This window comes from Crotalus tigris, unplaced genomic scaffold, assembly GCF_016545835.1.
Source record: "Crotalus tigris isolate CLP2741 ecotype Arizona unplaced genomic scaffold, ASM1654583v1 scf7180000017622.5263843, whole genome shotgun sequence".
NCBI classification, from domain to species: Eukaryota; Metazoa; Chordata; class Lepidosauria; order Squamata; family Viperidae; genus Crotalus; species Crotalus tigris.
In genome coordinates, this window is record NW_024096517.1 from 3,032,550 (window position 1) to 3,053,281 (window position 20,732).

General features: G+C 44.9%; 2 protein-coding genes across 6 annotated transcripts in view; both read right to left on the bottom strand.

Annotated features, from left to right (window-relative positions):
* The window catches only part of NOX1 (NADPH oxidase 1), an 18,975-nt gene extending 13,613 nt beyond the window's left edge, over positions 1-5,362 (bottom strand). Inside the window, exons 1-3 of one of the 5 annotated variants that reach the window (XM_039330429.1) lie at positions 5,223-5,362; positions 4,157-4,267; positions 3,006-3,120 (exon numbers count right to left, since the gene is read on the bottom strand). In XM_039330429.1, coding sequence (XP_039186363.1) covers positions 3,006-3,074 — 69 coding nt within the window. In that variant the 5' untranslated portion in view covers positions 3,075-3,120; positions 4,157-4,267; positions 5,223-5,362. Of the gene's footprint in view, positions 1-1,802; positions 2,342-3,005; positions 3,199-3,753; positions 3,957-4,156; positions 4,268-5,222 lie in introns of those variants that run through there. The other 4 variants (XM_039330420.1, XM_039330456.1, XM_039330440.1 and 1 more) reach the window with 4 other exon arrangements.
* XKRX (XK related X-linked) lies at positions 4,318-20,145 on the bottom strand. Its single transcript, XM_039330466.1, has 3 exons — positions 19,704-20,145; positions 12,357-12,616; positions 4,318-9,268 (listed from the first exon to the last, which is right to left on the bottom strand). Exons 1-3 carry the CDS (start codon positions 20,075-20,077, stop codon positions 8,523-8,525), a joined length of 1,380 nt encoding a protein of 459 aa, XP_039186400.1. The 5' UTR covers positions 20,078-20,145; the 3' UTR covers positions 4,318-8,522.
* Between the last annotated feature and the right edge of the window lie 587 nt (positions 20,146-20,732).

Genomic DNA, 20,732 nt, shown 5'->3' on the forward strand with positions numbered 1-20,732 from the left:
CCTTCTCTTCTAGGCATGTGCAGCTTTCCACTGTTAAGCCTTCTAATCCTCAAAGTCTTACAGGGATGAACCGCACAAGTTTGTAACCACAGTATGTTTATCTCTGTGGCAACCCAACTCAAAGCAGCGTACATACCTAACGCTCCTATTTTCTCTACAACTGTGACCCTGTGAGGTAGCGTGGGCTGAGAGGGACAGAGCAGCCCAAAGACCAGCAAGGTTGCCTGCCTAAAAAAAAAAAAAGCCACTTTCTCCCGATTTCTAACCAAGAGCCCTTCAACTCCCACACCAAAATGGCTCTCACGATTTAGTCTTGTCCTGTATTCTCTTTGAGCTACAAGATGGGGACAGTCCCCTTGATAATATATTTCATTTATATATAACTCTTTCCAACACTGAGAGTTTTTGGAATTCCACTGCCACGGGTGGGGATGATGGTTCAGACCTGAGGTGAGTTTGATTTAATCATAACAGGAAAGGCTAGCAGGGGTTATTGTCAGCCGTGAGGTGCCAGTCACCAACAGTATGATTTCCTGGCACTTTCCAAACAGAAGTGATAGGTCGGTAGGTAGATAGATAGGGAGGGAGGGAGGGAGAGAGAGAGAGAGAGAGAGAGAGAGAGAGAGAGAGAGAGAGAGAGAGAGAGAGAGAGAGAGGACAGACAGACAGAGACAGACAAACAAACAGAATTGAGATAGATAGATACAGTGGAGATAGATAGATAGATAGATAGATAGATAGATAGATAGATAGATAGATAGATAGACAGACAGACAGACAGACAGACAGACAGACAGACAGACAGACAGAATTGAGATAGATACAGTGGAGAAGATAGGTAGGTAGGTAGGTAGGTAGGTAGGTAGGTAAGTAGGTAGGTAGGTAAGTAGGTAGATAGATAGATAGATAGATAGATAGATAGATAGATAGACAGACAGACAGACAGACAGACAGACAGACAGACAGACAGACAGACAGACAGACAGAATTGAGATAGATACAGTGGAGAAGATAGATAGATGATAGATAGATAGATAGATAGATAGATAGATAGATAGATAGATAGATAGATAGATAGATAGATAGATAGATAGATAGACAGACAGACAGACAGACAGACAGACATGACATTGAGATAGATACAGTGGAGAAGATAGATAGATGATAGATAGATAGATAGATAGATAGATAGATAGATAGATAGATAGATAGATAGATAGATAGATAGATAGATAGACAAGACAGACAGACAGACAGACAGACAGACATGACATAGTCTTAGTACTCTTTAAATGCACTAAGAGTTTCCAAACCTAAAAAAACCAACCCTAAAATAGAACGGAATATCTTTATTGTCACTCTGTAACTCACAACAAAAATAAGTTCACGACGAAGTTAAGTAATTAAGAAATTAAGTAAACGGCTTAAGCCAAATTGGCCAGCACATGATGACATCACAGATACTGATCTATCTATGTATCTGTATCTATAGATCTATTGATACAGAGAATAACAAAAAAATAAAGCAAATAAAAACCCCTTAACCATCAAAGTTTGTTCACCCTGGCGTAGCTTTGAGTAGAACTTTAGAACTTCACGCAGCAGCGCTCTTTGCTGCTCCATCCCAAGTTTATTAAACTGGTGAAACTGGTCCCATTCTTCTTAAGGTTAAACCAGGAGCCTCTTGCAGATAATATATTTGTTGTACATTAAATGGGGCCTCCTGAAGTAGGTATTGGCCCGACCTTTTGTCCTTTATCTAACTTCCCAGCCAGACCCAGATATAATAAAGCAGAACTTACGATCACCAGGGCTGAAAACCAGTGGTTGACGGCCCAGTTCCCCATCCTGGACCCTCACAGACCAGTTGCTTTTGCCCAGTCCTTGTCTGGGTCTGAACTGGGAGCAGCTTCTCTTGATTCTGCTGGTCCTTCCTGCTTCTTAGCAAAGCCTGAACTGGCTTTCTCTCTTTATTGATTTAGTCTTGGGAGGAAATGGAGTATCTTTAGTCCAGCCCAACCTAGGAGGCTGGCTTGGGTTTTTCCCTTGCAGGGTTAAGAAAAGGAAATAGTGTCTTTTGTCTCTTGTAAAGTTGTAATTAAAAAAAAAATCACCTTATTTTGAAGAACAAAAATATTGATTAGAATACCACAAGCATGGTCTAAAGTTATCAGTAATCGAACTTCATCTGTCCTTATTATGTGTGTGCAGTTTTGGTTACCGCGGTGTAAAAAAGATGTTGAGAGTCTAGAAAGAGTGCAGAGAAGAGCAACAAAGATGATCAGGGGACTGGAGGCTAAAACATATAAGGAACGGCTGCTGGAATTGGGGATGCCTAGTTTAATGAAGAGAAGGACGAGGGGGGACAGGATAGCAGTCTTCCAGTATCTCAGGGGCTGTCCCAAAGAAGAGGGAGTCAAGCTATTCTCCAAAGCGCCTGAAGGCAGGACAAGAAGCAATGGGTAAAAACTAACCAAGGAGAGAAGCAACCTAAAACTAAGGAGAAACTTCCTGACAGTTAGAACAATTAACCAGTGGAACAACCTGCCTCCAGAAGCGGTGAATGCTCCAACACTGGAAGTTTTTAAGAAGAGACTGGACAGCCATTTGTCCGAAATGGTATAAGGTTTCCTGCCTGAGCAGGGGGTTGGATTAGATGACCTCCAAGATCCCTTCCAATTTTATTATTGTTGTTGTTATGGTGTTGTTGTTATTGTTATTGTTATGGTGTTGTTGTTGTTGTTGTTATGCCTCACAAGCATCAGTTTCAGTGCTCCATTCATAGATGAGGGGAAGAGGTTTTTTTGAAATATGATGTATGTGCAATTATTTTGGGATTGTAGCTCTCAAAAATTCTCAGGCAACCTGGCTTTTAGATGGCCTTAGATTATGTAATTCCTAAACATCTGAAGAACATCAGTTTGCAAAGGATCAGTGCTGTGGCCTGAAACCAGGAGAAACACATCAACCAAGAAAGTCAGAAAGGCATTAATGTTCATACCAACCTCCATTTTACAGTTCCCGCAGTGGATAAAGCGAGATAGAAGTCTTCTCAAAGCTCCCCAGGAGAACATATTGAAGCAATTAGTCCATTTTCTGGGTTATTCATTGAAGCAGAAACTGGATTGGCACAACACATTAAACAAATTGCCATCATCCTTTGTTCAAACTAAGTTGTAAGACAAGGGCAGGTGGAACCTGGGGGCAGAGTCAAGAGAGGAAGCAGCCTAGAGTTGTTACATTCCTACGAGCAGCCTAAGACCAACCCTTCTTGAATTCTGCTAACTTATCAAATGCCAATTTAGAGCTGGCTAGATTCTTGTATATAGACATGAGCAATAAATCATCTTAACTGGAATATGATGTGTGTGTCTCAATTCTTCATGCCTGACATAATCAAGGTTAATATGAGCACATGCAGAATCTGAGGCTTGTTCTTTGCCCAAAATGGCTAATAGAGAAATTGTGCATTAAAAAAAATAAATAAATAAACCAGTGGGGATAGCTTCCCCTTTGGTTTTAAGATCTCTCATTCCAGAGCCTTTGATCTGCAAGTCTGGCTCAAGTTAGATCACCCACAGCTTTCATCCACGCTTGTCACACAGAGATATCGGCTTCCCTTTCAGATTAGGCTCAATTTCCTACTTTTTTTAAAAAAGGGAGAGTGGAAGAAACAATTTCTGTCAAAGTGCTGGAGAATAAATGGGAAAATGCAGAAGGCATTTGAATTTTTGCATTAGCGGGAGTACTTACTCTGCAAGGCTTAAAAAGGGGGGCTGTTTAGGTGTTTTCATTCCTTGTCTAGGAGAAAATACTGAAGAAGTGTTTTGCAGGTAGAACAGGTAGTCCTCAACTTACAGCAATTCATTTAGTGAGCAAAGTTACAACGGCACTGGAAAAAGTGACTTATGACCATTTTTCACACTTATGGCCATTGCAGCATTCCCGTGGTCACGTGATTTACATTCGGATGCTTGACAACTGACTCACATTTATGACAGTTGAGGTGTCCCAGAGTCATGTGACCCCCTTTTGCCACATTCTGACGAGCAAGGGGAAGCTAGATTCAATTAACAACCGTATTACTAATCTCAGAAATGCAGTGATTCACTTAACAAATACAGCAAGAAAATTCGCAAAATGGGGCAAAACTCACTTAGCAATTTTGGACTCCGTTGTTGCCGTACATTGATGCTCTGTTGATGTCCAGTAGAGATTTAGCTTCTCCACAGCTAAATCAAAGCTTAAAAGTGTACCTGTATTAGAGCTGAAACATAATTTAATCCAATCAATCAAAGGGTTTTTTTCTCCAGAATGTTTTAAATCTGTGTTTCACATTTTATTAAAGGTTTATTTCACTAGAGTACTTCATATTTCATAGGTATTTCGAAAGTTGATACGTAACTGTATTTCACGGTTTACAAAAGTTGACAACGCATGCAGTACTAGAGTTTGCAATATCTGACTCTATTATAGATGGTATGGAATAATATTTGGCACCCGACAGCATTCAGTAATCAGAATTACAGCATTTGATAGACAATACACAACATCGCAAAGGCAAACTCACGTCTACCCAACACGCTATAGATTTAAAATGCAAGTTTCGGTTTTGGATTTAGGGTATCCCTTTTTTTGTCCTGCTTCACAACTGACCTTTCTTAATATCACATCGTATTGCCAATTCTGCCACCCAGTGGAAGGTGTTTGTCTGTTACTAAGCTTCTTTCTAGAATATAATCGGATTCTATCCAAAGCCATCCTGAGCTGAGAGTCTATATTTAAAAGCATGACCTAAGAGATTTAAAATACTTCATGTCAACAGATGGACCTGATTGCTTGTATCTTTTACTGTCCCAACTGTATTGCAAGACTGTATGTTCCATCAGCTAAAAAAAGTTCTCCTAAGTTCTTTTATAAATTACGAGAACATAGTATGAGATGGTAGTACACAATTGCATTGAGTGGTGTCTATGGTACAAAGAAGGTGGAATGCTCACACACATTTAGCTGGAAAGTACTTTATTTCAACAGTACGTTTTTCATGGCCACGGATTATGATTAATCTTCCTTGGCTAGGTTAATAAGAGGTCCTCCTTTTTAATGAAGGTTTTGTTTTTTGCAGAGGGAGATACATCTGTAAACATTAAGATTTCCAAACACTTGTGATTCATTGCCTTTTGTATAAATGGTACCTTATGCCTAAATAAACATCCTCTTACCTGAATATCAAAAACAGAAGGTTCGTGCATTTAAAAATAGATATTTTAATTAGGAATAGTATATTTGTGGTCTCTTCAGAACAACGTCTTGGCTAGAGCAGAACAATCGGATTTAAATCCTAAATTTGGCTGCAAATTCTAAAGGTGGTAATTTGGTGTACTTGGAGGGTGGAGGGTTGAGACATGCTGGACTAGGATAATTGTATAGGGAACTCTTTCCTAAAATATGCTAGTTTTCTATATGTAGGGAAGAGTTTTGGTTTTGTTTTTTTCATAAATAACAGGAACCAATCCATCATCCAATCTTCAACCTCCAATCTAAAGGGAGAGAGAGGAAAAAAAAAACCTTTATTGTGCAATTTTGCTTAACTCCCTCAAAAACCTTCAGAATAGCTATCTTTTGAAAAGGAATAGATTTAAGACATACTAGGCAGAACTCTCACATTCCTCCAAACATCTCTTCTATCCAAAGAGAAGGCAGCAAAGCAAAAAAAAGGGGGGGCGGGGAATAGTCATTTCAAAGAAGTAGTTCAGGACAATGTTTTAATTGCTGCGCTTGTCTATTTCCTAAATCCCTAGATGCATTTTGCTTCATTTAAGGGGAAAAGAGAGAGAGGGAGAGGGAGAGGGAAGGAGAAGAAAAGAGAGGAGAGGAGAAGAGAAGAGAAGAGAAGAGAAGAGAAGAGAAGAGAAGAGAAAGACAAAACATATGGGAAGCTCCTGGCCATAATGGCTACCCTTCAGGAAATTACGCACTAAAAAGAAATGGAGAATTAGGGAAAATAAATTATGCCTCTAGTCTTAAGATTGCCTGGTCCTAAAACCTGATCTGGACGCCTGGTTTAATCACAGGAGAAGAGAGTCAAAAAGGCAGCGGTGGAATCTCTCTTTGAGGTAGGTGATCATTCCTGGCTGGGTTCAGCTGTCTTCTGAAAGCCAGTGGAGAGGGTGAAACTCTACCCAAGGCTTGGCTCGGCTCGTTATCTGCTACATTGGCTTGTGCTGCCTTGCTGAAAGACCAGACTCCTGCTCAACCTGAAGCGGAAGAAGGCAGTGTCTGAATGTTCCCCTGAAGCTGGGTTTATTTCAGGCCAGAGTGGATCTCAGGAGCAAAAGAATGCTTTGGTTTCAGCAAAGGCAATACAAACGCAATGAGGATTTAAAGAATGTAGAAATTCAAACCAGCCTATTTAAAGGCCAGCCCAGAATGGACTATTTTGTTTTTAAAGACACCCCTTTTTTTGTTCCTATTGGCAGTGAAGAATAGGCAAAAAAAAAAAAGTACGAAGATGGATAGGGTCTAAGGCAGGGGTGGGGAACCTTGGCTCTTTGATGACTTGTGGACTTCAACTCCCAGAATTCCTGAGTCAGCACGGCTGGTGTAGGAATTTTGGGTGCTGAAGTCCACAAGTCATAAAAGAGCCAAGGTTGCCTACCCCTGGTCTAAGATACCAACAGGAATCTCCTCGTCAATCAAAGTTGGCCTTCTCTAACCTTTCCATATTGGCTGTTGATGGAAAGAGCCACCAAGCATAATATTTGGGGGCTGGTAAAGGCTAACCCAAAAGTATGCCTGTCACTATACAAGTGAGAACATCCAAAGTGTCCACAGGGGCCATCTTGATGTAGCATAAAAGGGCAGTTAAATTACACTGTGTTGCCTCTACTCCTGGGCTTAGCATCCATATGAAACCTCCTCTAGTTATGAGATTGAAGACTTTGGACCCGCTTTTCCAGACACCAACCGGCCTTAGGTAGTCATAGGACCATAGCTCCGAATGCTGTTTTTCTTCCTGAATTATTACTGCTGAAGGTCTTGTTCACCCTGCTCATTGGAATAGAAATAACCATAAAGAGGAAGGACGGTCACAGATCAGCTTTCTACGCAAGAGCACCAAAATCCCACACAGAGTGGTCCTTTAACTCAAAGTCTGGCCTATCTGTAGGCTCAGGGATCTCCAAACTTGGCAACTTCTTAAGACTTGTGGACTTCAACTCCCAGAATTCCTCAGCCAGCCATGCTGGTCTTAAAAGTCTTAAAGCTGCCAAGTTTGGACACCCCCTTGTCTTAGCTCAATAGAGGAGAGGTACAAAGAGAAATCAGTTCATACAAGGAAATTGTTGGGGTCAAATATGTAACTCGACATGTCAGCCCGTACTCCTTACAAGCATTTGAAGACCCATCTATTGGACAAGCTCGTGTTCAAGAACATCCTTGCGCTACATAGCATGGGAAGTGTTTGGGAGGCCAAGAAGCTTGGCCAAATTGGGTTCGTAGCCCTGAGCATTTTAACATAATGGATTTTTTTTAAAAAAAGAAAACACTCCAAGTATATCTTTGCATGGGGTCCAGCCAAGTGGTTGGGAAATGCTCACCTCCCCAAGTGACAGCCCAAACTATAACGAGCTGATCACCTTCTAGAACCACAACCTGGATGTGGAATGGTCCAGCTTCCCATCACCAGCTCAACAAGTTCAATCTCAGCCCTTTTCTCTTGAAGGATGCCACCAATGTAGCAGTCAGCCACTAGCTTTGTCCTTCCAGGGCATTTGGGAAGGCCAATCTGCTGCAACATCCCTGAAGATCTGGATGCAAGAAATCCAAAGCTCATCCTCCACCAAAGGGGCTCATCCTGAGCTTTCAGCCTGAGCATGGATCACCTGGAACTGTAGAAACCCAAACAAATTCTGAGATCAAGTTGCTATGAATGGCAACATCTTTTCCAGCACTTCAAATTACAACAATAAAGTCTTCGCAAGTTTTCAAATAAATAAAAGCAAAGGCTGGGAAAGTGACTCTGAAGTTTTTCCCAACTTTGCAGTATCACACAGATATAAGACAGTCTCCATTGGCCACTCTTCTTCAAAGCCTCTTTTTGCAACAGTTCTCCCTTTGAGCCAACTGAGGCTCCTTCAGTTCCATTTCTGAAAATGAGTACAGCCAGGGGAGTCCTGGTGCCAAACTGCCAGCACCTAGATGAGCAAGACCATCCTTCGTTGATGGTTTGCCCCATCAACTAGAGTTCCTCTTTCATACTATGCAACATCTTCTTCTGCTGTCCCTGATACTGATTGTCCTAGTCCCGCACCCACAATGGTAAAGGGTATCCTTACAACCCACCATCATAAAGTCCAGCGGATGCTCTAGAATGCCTCGCCACCACGATCAGCTGCATCCTTCATATAAATTATAACATAGCACCGTGAAATTAAGGCTTATCCCGGTGGGGTAAACAGGTACCACTGCGGAAACGTAACAGGACGGGATTCATAACCATCCCATCAGCATTGTGTGGATCGTCATACTATGCTGTGCCTCACACCAGGTTCATGAGGTACTTCCAAATCGACAGAGATGGCAACTTCTTCCTTCTGACAACAGACACAATGCAAGAAGTCAGTGACGTTGTGTGTGAAGAGGCGGCGACAGGGATGCAAGTACTGCATGAAAAAGAGCATGAAGACAATGGCCAGGCAGTACGCCACAAGCAGCTGCAGCACCAGCATGGGAGTACAGAGGGACTCGTAGATTTGCGTGTCGAAGAAGTACCAGACCAGAAGCAGCAGACTGTTCTCTAGTCCCCGGAACACGTAGAATAAAGCTAAACAGCCCCAGTTTTGGGACCTAACAATCAAGTCTCTCCTGGACAATCTGAGCTGGACAGCCGACCAACAGAAGACATTGATGCCACCGTACAGCAAAGTGATACTGACCAGCACAGTCAAAGTTCCCACCCGGCTGAAGTTCTTCTCCACGTTCTCGGGTAATTTGGCCCCGCTCCTCCAAAACTCAACCCACGGTAAGAAGAAGAACACCAGAAAGTTGGCCGCGCCCACCGCCAAGCTGTAATATTTGAAGACGGTCCCAAAGAGAACCAAGATGGTGATGCGGGTTGAGATCTCCAGACCCCTCCACAAGAGGATACAGAGGAAGGCCAGCGGGTGGAGGCGGATCTTGTAGTCATCGTACTTGATCTGGATGGCCAAGGTGTTGCAGACCAATGCCCCGTAAGTGACCGAGAGTAAGCACATGCTCATCAGGACAGCTAAAAGGGAAGGGAAAATGAAAGGGTGAGCCAAGAAAAGCCACCATGGGTTGATCAACTTGTAAAAAACACGGGTGCTGTGAATCACTGCAGTTGTTAAGTTGGCAACACAGTTAGCAAATGAATCTGGCTTCTCTATTGACTTTGCTTATGAGGAGCTCGCAAAAGGGGATCACATGACCCCGGGACATTGCAACTGTCGTAAGTACATGCCAGTTGCCGAGCATCCAAAATTTGATCATGTGACCGTGGGAATGCTGCAACGGTCATAAGTCATTTTTTCCAGTGCCGTTGTAATTTCGAACAGTCACTAAACAAATGGTTATACGTCGAGGACTATCTATGTAGAAGTCTCAGGGTCAAATAAATGCTGGAGCTGAGGATATCCATCCTCTACAGGAAAGTTGCCTGCAATTGGGAGGGGGCAGAAGGTGTCTGCAACTGGAGGAAGGGGGATGAGATTAGCTGCCCCAGGGTGTGTCTCCTCTCTTTTCCCAGAATCTATATTGAAAGTTCACAAGGAGTTAGAGGATAAACCAGGTGCTGAGCTAAGCTAAAAAAAACCAGCGAGACTGGTTAGCCAAGTGGAGTGCCCTGGTAAAATCCAAAATCCTCTTTCACCTTAATCTACACCAGGTTTTGCAGGAGTGGATTCCGTATATTATTTTCTGCATGAACCTGAAATGTTGTGGATTTTGGGCTAGTTGGCGAACCTTTTAGAGACCGAGGGCCCAAACTGCAACCCAAAATCCACTTATGCATTGTCGAGTGCCGGGTGGGTGTGGCCCATTGGGTGAGCGTGGCCCATTGGGTGGGTGTGGCCCATTGGGTGGGCGTGGCTGCGATGGTAACGGCAGACTGGGTGGGACTAAAAAGTTCAATCAATCAATTTCAACTTTGCAAGATCTTTTTCCCCGCGAGAAGTTGAAATTGACTGATTGAACTTTTTTTTTTTTTTTTTTTTGCACACGGCAGCCGAGGCCTAAAGTGAAAAGGTTTTATAAAACCCAGCTGAAGGCCTAGGACTGGGGTGACGGCGTACGTGCCCACAGAGAGGGCTCTGAGTGCCGCCTCTGGTACCCGTGCCACAGGGTCACCACCCCTGATCTAGTTCAATTCTTTGACCCGAACTCAGCAAAGCCAAGCTTGGACAGTTTGGATATGAAAGCCTGATAAGTTTTAACTTCCTTTTCCTTCATCCAATCAAATAATTCCCTGTTGGGTTATATCTGCTTAGGAGGGTTAGAGAAGTCTTGTGGGTAAATATGGAGGATATACAACAAGAGGAAATAGCACATTTTGTCACTGATTCTTGGCAAAGGCTAATGCGGAACTGACTTTCAAAAATTCCCAAGCCACCTACACAAATGTACATCCAATGTCTATTAACAGAGTCTCAAACATTACTTGCGAAACCTTGTTTTACATTTACAGGGACTGGTGATACTCTTATATGAATGCAAGTTAAAACCACCCAGATTAAACACTCTGTAAACACAAAAATTTCTCCTGGCTTTCAACTCCAGGTCAGGGGATACGAAAGTCATCATGTATGTCTCCTACATGAGGAAATTACATATGGAACACCTACAGCCTCCTTTGAGACCTTTAGACAGGGATGCTAGTATTGTAGAGCCTTTTCTAACTAATACACCTTATTAAAAGGCCCACACCTTAGTGAGTTTAAGCTACCAGACTCCTGATTTTCATCACACACAATTGGAATCTCCAGATGATTGAGCTAAATTAGTCATGTGAATGTTGAGTCCAGTTTTTTTAAAAAGATGTGTATGTACTCATTTTATTACTAAACTTTGACCTGAGTTTTACATTGATAGTTTTACTTATATAAGTAGTCCTTGACTTATGACCACAAACTGAGCCTAAAATTTACATTGCTAAGTGAGAAATTTGTGAACTGAGTTGTGTCTCATTTTACCAGTTTTCTCGCCACGTTTCTTAAGCGAATCACTGCAGTTATTAAGTTAGTAAGTTAAGTGAATCTGGTTTCCCCATAGACGTTGCTTGTCAGAAAGTCACAAAAGGAAATCACACGATTCTGGGACACCGCAACCGTCATAAATGTGAGTCAGTTGCCAAAGGTCGGAATTTGGATCATGTAGCCATGGGAATGCTGCAACGGACATAAGTGTGAAAAATACGTTCTTTTTTCCCCAGGGCCGTTTTAAATCCGAACAGTTAATAAGTGAACTGTTCTAAGTCAGGGACTATGGTTCTGTCTAAAACTTCAATAAAGCATCCATCCATTCATTCAGGAGAAAAGGAAGAAAAATTCCTGGAAGGGGATTAAACTTGACATCATGCACATCTGGAAAACATCAGGCTGAGATAGGCTGTTCAAAGCACCTGCTCACACTGGACAGGGCGATAGGTGTGTTATCTATCTGCATGTTTCCATGGTGACATCCCTCGCGGAAGGCAGATGGCAAAAGGCCTTCCAGCTTGGCAATTAAAATACCTGCCTTCGATTTTATAAGTACTAATTATTGGAACCACACCTTTGGGAATTGCGCAGAAGCGTCTATTAAACCAGGACGGCAGAAAACCACACCTACTGAACTCATACACCTAGCAGAGGCGCAGGTTCCAGACACTCAGTTGACAAGAATTCACCAACCAGACTGTTATGGATGACCTAATTTGCTTTTTCTGGGCCTTTTAGACAGTCTTTTAGTCTCCAGCCATGGGGCGCTGCAGCTTTTCTAACCTTGAACACTGGCTCTACCGCCTAGTCTTAAAAAGGATTGTAGAATCTTCTAGAAGCATCTACACTGATCCCCTGAGATTTTTGGCAACTGGGCCAAGGTTCTGGCGGAAAGTTTCCTTTGCAAGTCTTTAAAAGCATCACTGGCATCGTGTTTCGATGCTAAAGAACCTTTTGCAAAAGGAATGATGCAGATGCTCAGTTTAATTGGTAAATTATTACATCCGGGATAGTAATAGTTGCAGGACCACACTTTGAGTTTTTGGAAAGCTGTAAAGTGCAAATGGCAAGGCCATATCAGCGGGCTGAGTTACCCTCTAATTTCCTTTCCCTTCCCATCCTTTGGACCTGTTCTGTCTTTACCTCTGCTGGGCGGGGTATATTGCTCCATTAAAGTGACATAAAGCTGCAGCGTGAGTTGTGGGGTGGAGCCTAGGAAGGCCTGAATGACCGCCATGCGCTTGAAAGCGTTGCGGTGAGTGACCAGCCGGCGCACCAGGTGTCCCACTTCCTGCTCAATCTCGATCTCACAGTCGCTGTGAAGATGCTTCTTGCGGGTGATGGTGACGTAAGGCTCTTCCTCCCGGCCCTGGCGGTAGAACATCACGATGGACTCCAAACACCTGCACAAAAGAGAAAAGGGGAAAAGAGGGGGAAAAAAATTCTACTCCACAAAATGAATGGTGGTAAGTAGAGAACCAACTGTCATTTGGGGGGGGGCTTGTTGTTGATGGGATCCCATCAAGTCCCAGGGTTCAGAACTACAGACTTGGAAAAGGCCCGTCCTAGATAACCAGAGGCCCTCAACAGCTTGCAGCTACAATTCCAGGACGCTTCACTAAGAACAAACTTCTCCATCCTGTTCCCTTGCAAATTTCTTGGTCCCCACCTGAGGAGGATCGTCTGCCCAACTATGAGCAAACCCCAAACAACCCTGAGACACCCACTCTACAATGGCAACCAGCACAGCTCAACACTCCTTCCCAAAATGAAAACAAACCACAAGGAGCTGGCATGGTGATGTGGGGAAGGAACCAGAAAGCCTCAATTCAAGATAAGCATAAATACAAGATAGGTATTTGAGGGCCTGCCACAAAAAAGAGGGGGTCAACTTATTTTCCAAACCACCAGAAGACAAGATAAGAAACAATGGAAGGAAACGAATCAAGGAGAGAAGCAACCTGGAATTAAGGAGAAACTTCCTAAGAGTGAGGACAATTAACCAGTGGAACTGCTTGCCTCCAGAAGTTGTGGGTCCTTCATCACTGGAAGTTTTTAAGAAGAGACTGGACAGCCACCTGTCTGAAATGGTATAGGGTCTCTTGCTTTAGCAGGGGGTTGGACTAGAAGACCACCAAGGTCCCTTCCAATTCTATTCTGATTGATTGACTACACTGTACCTACTGTATTTGTGGTTTTTAGTAATGCAGCACTGAAGTCTATGCCTATTCTAGAATCCTCCCTTGCTTTTCCTTTCTTCCTGCAAAAGCAGAACAGAACAAATGCCATGGGCCTTGACATCCCATTTTCTACAGCAGCTGGGCTCAGAATTTTCCCACACTTCCAAAGAGACCCACCCACATTCAGCTCCCCGGGCTAAGCGTGAGACTGCAGAGCGCATGCCTTCCACCAGCAGCATGACATAAGAGACAAGACTGGGCTTTCCCATGATTGACTCAGGCGGATCTTGAAATTCCTTGGATAGATTTTGCAAGCCTTGTAAATAGTTTCCTACGAGCTGTGAGGCAGCTAGGTTTGTTAGAAAGGCAGAGCGCAGAGTTGGCCAATATCCAAATGAAACCATGATACCATGTCTTGAGAACTGACTCAAAGACACGTCCATCACACATTCCCGAAAGAAAAGTCCTGTGGCACTTTTAGGAGCTCCAAACATACTAAAGCTTTCTGCTTCAGTGGACCATGTAGAACTTCATTCTGATGCATCTGAAGAAGCTGGCCCGGTTTAGGTAGTAATAAATTGGTTTGTCTTTGAGAAACCATAAGTCGTTGCTCTTCTAGGCTAATGCAATTACCCACTCGGGAAAAATATTTCTTGAAAGATTCCTGTTAAACTACCTAGAAAAATAAATGTCATGCAATCTTAAACATGAAGTTCATGTGATAAGCACCAATAGACTAGCCTTGCATATTGTTCTGTGCTAGATTGGCATGCCACACCATAAATCATGGTTTGGCATCCACCTGAGTTAGCTCACACTGAAGAGGAGTGTTTTTTTGTATGACTTAAGACACTGAACAGTTTTTTTAGGTTAGTCTATTTTTTGCAAGGTATTCAAACCGGTCAGTCCTAGAAGAGATCAACCCCGACTGCTCTTCAGAAGGCCAGATCCTGAAGTTGAAACTCAAGTACTTTGGCCACCTAATGAGAAGGAAGGACTCACTGGAGAAGAGCCTGATGCTGAGAAAGATGGAGGGCAAGAGAAGAAGGGGACGACAGAGAAGGAGGTGGCTGGATGGAGTCACAGAAGCAGTAGGTGTGAGCTTCAATGGACTCCAGAAGATGGTAGAGGACAGGAAGATTGGAGGACCGTTGTCCATGGGGTCACGATGGGTCGGACACGACTTCACAACTAACAACAACACATTTTTTTGTACAGAGAAGATCTGTAACTTCCTCTATCTGTGCTAAACGTGCTCTGTTTCCTTCCTCTTTCTCCTCTAAGCATGTTTTCTTTCTCTCTAAAAGGGAAACACCCGCAACACCTTTTTCCCTCAAAAGCTGCCGTCCAGAAAAGGCAATATTTTTAATTCCTAAACAGAAAGAGCAGGCGCTTCGCAAAGCCTTTCCAAAACTCTGCCGCTGAATTCTGGATGTGTGAAGACTAACTACAGAAGTCGTACTTGATGAAGGAGCTTAGCCTATTTCCAGCATGAGGTTTACTCCCCAAAATTATTATTATTTTTAGGTCGTTTCACCTTGAACCCAACCCAAGCAGAGACGCTGCCAGCGTGAACTACCTTGAAGATTTTCACAAAAACCTTCTCATCGGCTTGGAAGGAAAGGGAGGTGCCGCCTGCAAACAGCCAACACAGAGAAAGGTTCTTTGTTGAGCTCCTGAAACTGAAAATAGAGTCCTAGACAAGCTGGCTCTGTTCTCATTGATGCAGGAAGGCTGGGAAGCTAAAACCGAAGGGAAGAACAGGGCACAGAAGAGGGCTAAAGAAAGAACAAGAGAAGGGGCGGACAGCTGGACCTTGTCTCCTGGCTCCAGTCAGAGAGATGCTGGCTTGTTGGCTGACACAACAGATGCTACCAGCAAACAAACGGGGAGGGAGTGGGAAGATCCCACTGTTGTGTTTTCTGAAGGAGCCTGCAGAAGAAAGGGATAGAGACAGCCACCCGATGCAGAAGAGGAAAGGATATTTTGGTGCCCTATCAAAGCATCGCTCCTCAACGACGGATCATAGACTTAACAGCTATTCGTTTAGCAACTGTTTGAACAGCAGTGAAAAAGTGATTTGCAACCAGCTCTTGCCCTTACCACTCTTTCAACAGCATCTCTATAGTTTCCTGATCAAAGTTCGAGTGCTTGGCAAAAAGCATGGATTTGTGACGGCTGCAGCAGCATCCCAGTGTTGTATGGCTGCCATCCCCAACCTTCTCAGCTGGCTTCCAACAAGCAAAGTCAGTTGGGGTGGGGGGGGGGGTGCGCTGGATTTGCTTAATGACCGCATGGTTCACTAAACAATTGCAGTGATTGTTTAAACAAACGGTAGCAACAAAAAAAAAGTTGTAAAATCAGGCACAACCTATAACAAACAGGATCACCTATCCAAAGTTTAATCCACTGGCTGTTAGTCAATGAGCATACTCAGCACATGTTTAATTATAGTAAGTGTAAGCCTGGTTTATACAATGGAACCAGTTTTCTGAGCCGGTATGAACTACCGAACTATAAGCTCAGCACCAAGGCTGAGCTGGTTAGTTCGTATCATGCAAACACAACTAGATCGGAGGTCCCCATCCTTTGGGGCACCAGGGACCGGTTCCGTGGAGAGGTTTTTCCGCGGACCGGAGGATGCGTGGTTTTGTGTGCTGCCTGCATCCCGTGGATGGGGCTTCGCTTGTTTGTGCAGACTGGTTGCTGACATGCCACAGCCTGGGGGTTGGGGACCCCTGACCTAGAGTCCTTTCATGATGTTCTTCATCTGTTCTAAAGTTCAGTTTGGATTATGGGAGCTGAATTCCAACCCAGCTGTGCGGTATCCCAAGGGTGAATTCACAGAATTCAGTCCTCCCATTTCCAGCATTGCTCTGTCAAAACGTTTCTGCCAAGTAGGATACAAAAACAGGGAGGTCTAATTGTTTTAGGCTGGCTGGTCTTTGGGTCAAGGGCTGCAAGCCACATTTCCCAAACAAGCAAGGCCAGAGCAGGCAAGGGGGAGAAGCTAGAACAAAATCTTGGACTCTGTTCAAGTTTTTTAAATATACACCAACTATTATTATTCCCCATAAATTTAACCATTTCCTTTCGTCCTCTCGGATAGAAAACCCATTCTTTAGTGGTGAAGTTTGAAACTGAGAGGGACGCATGCAAGATTTTTCAGGAAGCTCCTCCATTTGGAGGGAAATTTCCTTCAAATGGAGTCCACACAGATCTATCCGTGCTGTTTTTCTTGGCAATAATAAGGAAACGGTTTGCTTTGCCTTCTGTGGATTTGATTTGTTGTGATTTCATTTCACACCACCCAGTCTAGCTTGAAGCCCCTGGAATTTCCTATCCCAGCTAAGCCTGATGCAATTGGCTGGGGGGGGGGCTGTAATTGGGACAGAATTTGCTTAAGGATAAATAGTTGAAATAGTTTGGCCTAATGGATCACTAGCAGCTAGCCTTGAGCTTTGTAAAAAGCTAATCAACTATTTACCACCATGCAAACTCTTTTTTAAAAAATCAAAAGGCTGTACTAACATAGTTTAGATATTTGGAATATAGTGTAGTCTAATGGATGGCTAGCAGCTAGCCTTGAGCTTTGTAAAAAGCTAAATTCCTTCCTTTTATCTATCTTGAACCTACTAAGTGGACAAGTTCCTTCTTGCACACATCTTGAAACTATAAGCCGCCAAACTAGCTTGGTCGCTCAACAGTGAGACCCCAGTGAAGTGGGTACAGCAGCATCTGCATTTTCTGCATCGCACGAGAAACGTACATCTTCCTTCTCCTGTCCTTAACACTTTCTACAGAGGGATGATCGAGAGCATCCTATCATATTGCATTACTGTCTGGTTTGGAAGCATATTGCTTCAGACAGGAAGGCGGTGCAGAGAGTGGTAAGGATAGAAAAGATGTTTGGTAATTCAGTTCCTTCTATCCAGGACATAGCATAAAAGGGATGCTTATAAGAGGGAGAGAGGGAGGGAGGGAGGGAGGGAGGGAGGGAGGGAGGGAGGGAGGGAGGGAGGGAGGAAGGAAGGAAGGAAGGAAGGAAGGAAGGAAGGAAGGAAGGAAGGAAGGAAGGAAGGCTGAGTCAATCTTAAGCCCATCTGGGTCAAACTCCAGGCTGCGGGCAGAGTTAGTCTGCTGTTCTGCATTCTAACCACTGTACTACCACAAGAGATTTAACTGGGTTGCTTGGTAGCTGAAGGTGTAAACATGGTGTGGAAACAGGAAGGAGAAAGGAGAAGACTGGCGAAGAGTTCGTTGAGTGTGGCCGAAGCCTCAATTCTCTCAAAATAACATTTCCAGTGTTATGATGTCACCAAGCCAATGTTGCAATTTTGTTTTTGGCAACCTAGATTTCAAGTTCAGCCTGTTAATACCTGCGGAGGAAAAATGGAATCAACAAGCAACCTCTGATCTTGAATTTTAAAAAAAAGCAAAGAAAGTTGACGGGGGAATTTTTCACAGCACCCAGAAGAGAGGAGCTTAGGAACACCCATTAAAAGAGGGAGTTCCCTTTTCAAAAGGACGTATTTGAAGAGAAGCATGCAGTATCTTCAGCTCTAGCACCTCCCAAGGGCATTTGAGCATGCTAAACATTCTGGGAAGATCACATTTCCTTCTGGTGAAAGGGCAGAATCTCAGCTTTCCATTCTCACCAACATTCCTCCACAGAGAACATTGGCTTCCAAGATGGACCTGCCTCTTGGCTTCTAGCACTCTCGGAGCAAAAACCAAGGACAAATAGCCAGAACTACACTTAGCAAAATGAGCGTGGCGGGAGGGGGGAAGGAAGACACACAGCTAATCTAAGAACTAATTTTTTGAAGGAAGCAAAGTTAGACACTTATGATTGTGTTTCTCAACCTTGGCAACTTTGTCTGGCGTTCCAATGGAAGAGAATATTTGCAGCTCAGGGTTGAACTGTGAGGTCCTTGGTGCTCTCTGAGCATGTTTTCTTGCAGACGTTTTATTACCAAACTAAGTAACATCATCCGGCACAGTAGGGAGTGGGGTTTGTTCTCGTTTTATATTCTAGTGACATATATTTTACGTGTGGCATTTTATATATTAGGGGCATAAGAGAAGAGGGAGCCTCACTCCCTACTAGAATGTTAACTCATTTGGTGATGAAACATCTGCAAGAAAACAATCAGGCTCAGAAAGCATCAAGTTCAACTTAACTCCCATGGCTGGCTGGGAATTCTGGGTGTTGAAACCCAGACACCTTCAAGTTCTCAAGGTTGAGAAACACTGTTTTATGATCTCAGACAGGAAGAGCTCTTTCATCTTCATGTTCAAATCAACATTTTCCAAACGGAACTGTCATTTTTGACCCCACCCATTGCTTGTCTTAAGAAGCACAAGCAGAACATGTAAACCACTTAATTTTGGGACTCTCCTGGTTGGGATGCAAATTGGGTCCTTGGTTTAGCATCCAGCTAATCACTGTGAGAGATAAAACCCCGGTGTAAACATTTGGGGCAAAGTGTGACATTGGCCCATTATGGTTTACCCCACAAACTATGCTTAAGTGAACCGTGGCTGAGTGTAATGCAGAGAAGGGCAACTAAGATGGTCAAAGGCCTGGAGACCAAAACGTACGAAGAACGGCTGTGGGATTTGGGTTTGGCTAGTCTAAAGAAAAGAAGAAATAGGGGAGACATGGTAGCAGTGTTCCAGTATCTGAGGGGCTGCCACAAGGCAGAGGGGGTCAGGTTGTTCACCAGAGCACCAGAGGGAAGGACGGGAAACAATGGTTGGAAACTGATCAAGGAGAGAAGCAACCTGGAATTAAGAAGAAACTTCCTGACCGTGAGGACAATCAACCAGTGGAACAGCTTAGCCCCCAAAATCGTGGGCGCTTCATCACTGGAGATTTTCAAGAAGAGACTAGACAATCACCTGTCTGAGATGGTGTAGGTTCTCCTGCTTGAGCAGGGGGCTGGACTAGAAGACCTCCAGGGCCCCTTCCAGCTCTATTCTGTTCTAAATCCCACCTTGAAAACACGCCTGGCCGCTGAAATGCGCCTAAGCATCTGGGCCAGCCCAGAAAGTTCAGAAGAAGGCATTTTGACAATCACAACCCCCCCCCCCATCCAAAGGACAAGCTAACCAAGCATCACTTCTCTAGTTTCTCACAAGCCGCAAAGCTTCCCAAGGTATTTGTGAGACAATTTAAAGCCCAATGTGGATTGGGGGGGGTGCTAATTCCTGCACAGCTGGGGGAAGACAAGGCCACCTTGAACCCCGCTCGGGCGCTCTGCTGCTGGAGCAAAGTTTTGGAATGGGAAGAGGTGTCCCTCCTCACCTGATGAGTGGGCCCAGCAGCACCAGGTGCATGAAGAGGATGAAGGGCTTGTCGCTGGTCAAGTCCCGGTTGACGAAGATGAGGGTCAGCTGGACCATGACGGAGGAGACGAGCATCAGGAGCAGAGTCAGGACCATCCAGAACTGGTCATTGGAGCGGCTGTAGGAGACGCTGACCACGCAGGCCGAGGCCAGCTCCCCGCAGTACAGGAGCGTGGTGAAGATGATGCCCAGCGGCGGGTTGGTCCTGGTCACCGCTTGCGAGGCCACTCTGCGCAAAACCTTGCGGGGACGGCTTTTGCCCCTTCCACGAGAGACATGGTCGGAGCATTCTTCCACGGAAGAGTCCGCCACTGCCACTTTCCAAGGGCCCATTCCTCTCTCAGCTGCTCCAGCCCGGGGTGGTTTTTACCTTCCCCCCCCAACCCACAAAGGAGCCTCCGTCTGGACACGGAGAGCAGCTTCCCCCCCCCACCCCCGCTCTTCCCACTTCTGTACTCGCCTCCCTTGGAAATGCAGCCCTGGCTCCTCTTTTCAGCCACTTTTCCGAGGGGAGCGCAGGCAGCTGATTCTCAAACGGCCGGCAGGGCCAGCAAAGCGCCCCGACAAGGCGGAGGCGCCGACGGTTTCCCGGCTTCCAAGCGCGCCCATTTCACAGAAGGAGGAAAAGCAAGACTGAGTCCCAAGCGCCGGGCAGCCGGTCTGGAAGGGCAGCAGGAAGAGGCGGCGCTCGGCGAAAGCTGCTCAACCGGAGCGGCCGACCCAGGTGGAAAGCCAGACGCGCCCCCCCGCCCCGGGCCGGTTCCCCCGCGCAGCTCCAGCTCCGAGTGGGGAGTCCCCGCGAGCCGGGCGCGGCTGCTCGCTCGGAAGCCGGCTTCTCGCCTCCTCCGTCTCCGAAGCCCAGGTGGGAAGCTCCGCGGACAGGCGGCTCCTCTTTCGGAACCGAGACGCGGGGCCCGCGGGGCTCAGCAGCTGGCGCGAGCGGAGCCCGGACGGCCACGCACTCCTCCGTCGGCTCGCTCTGTTAATC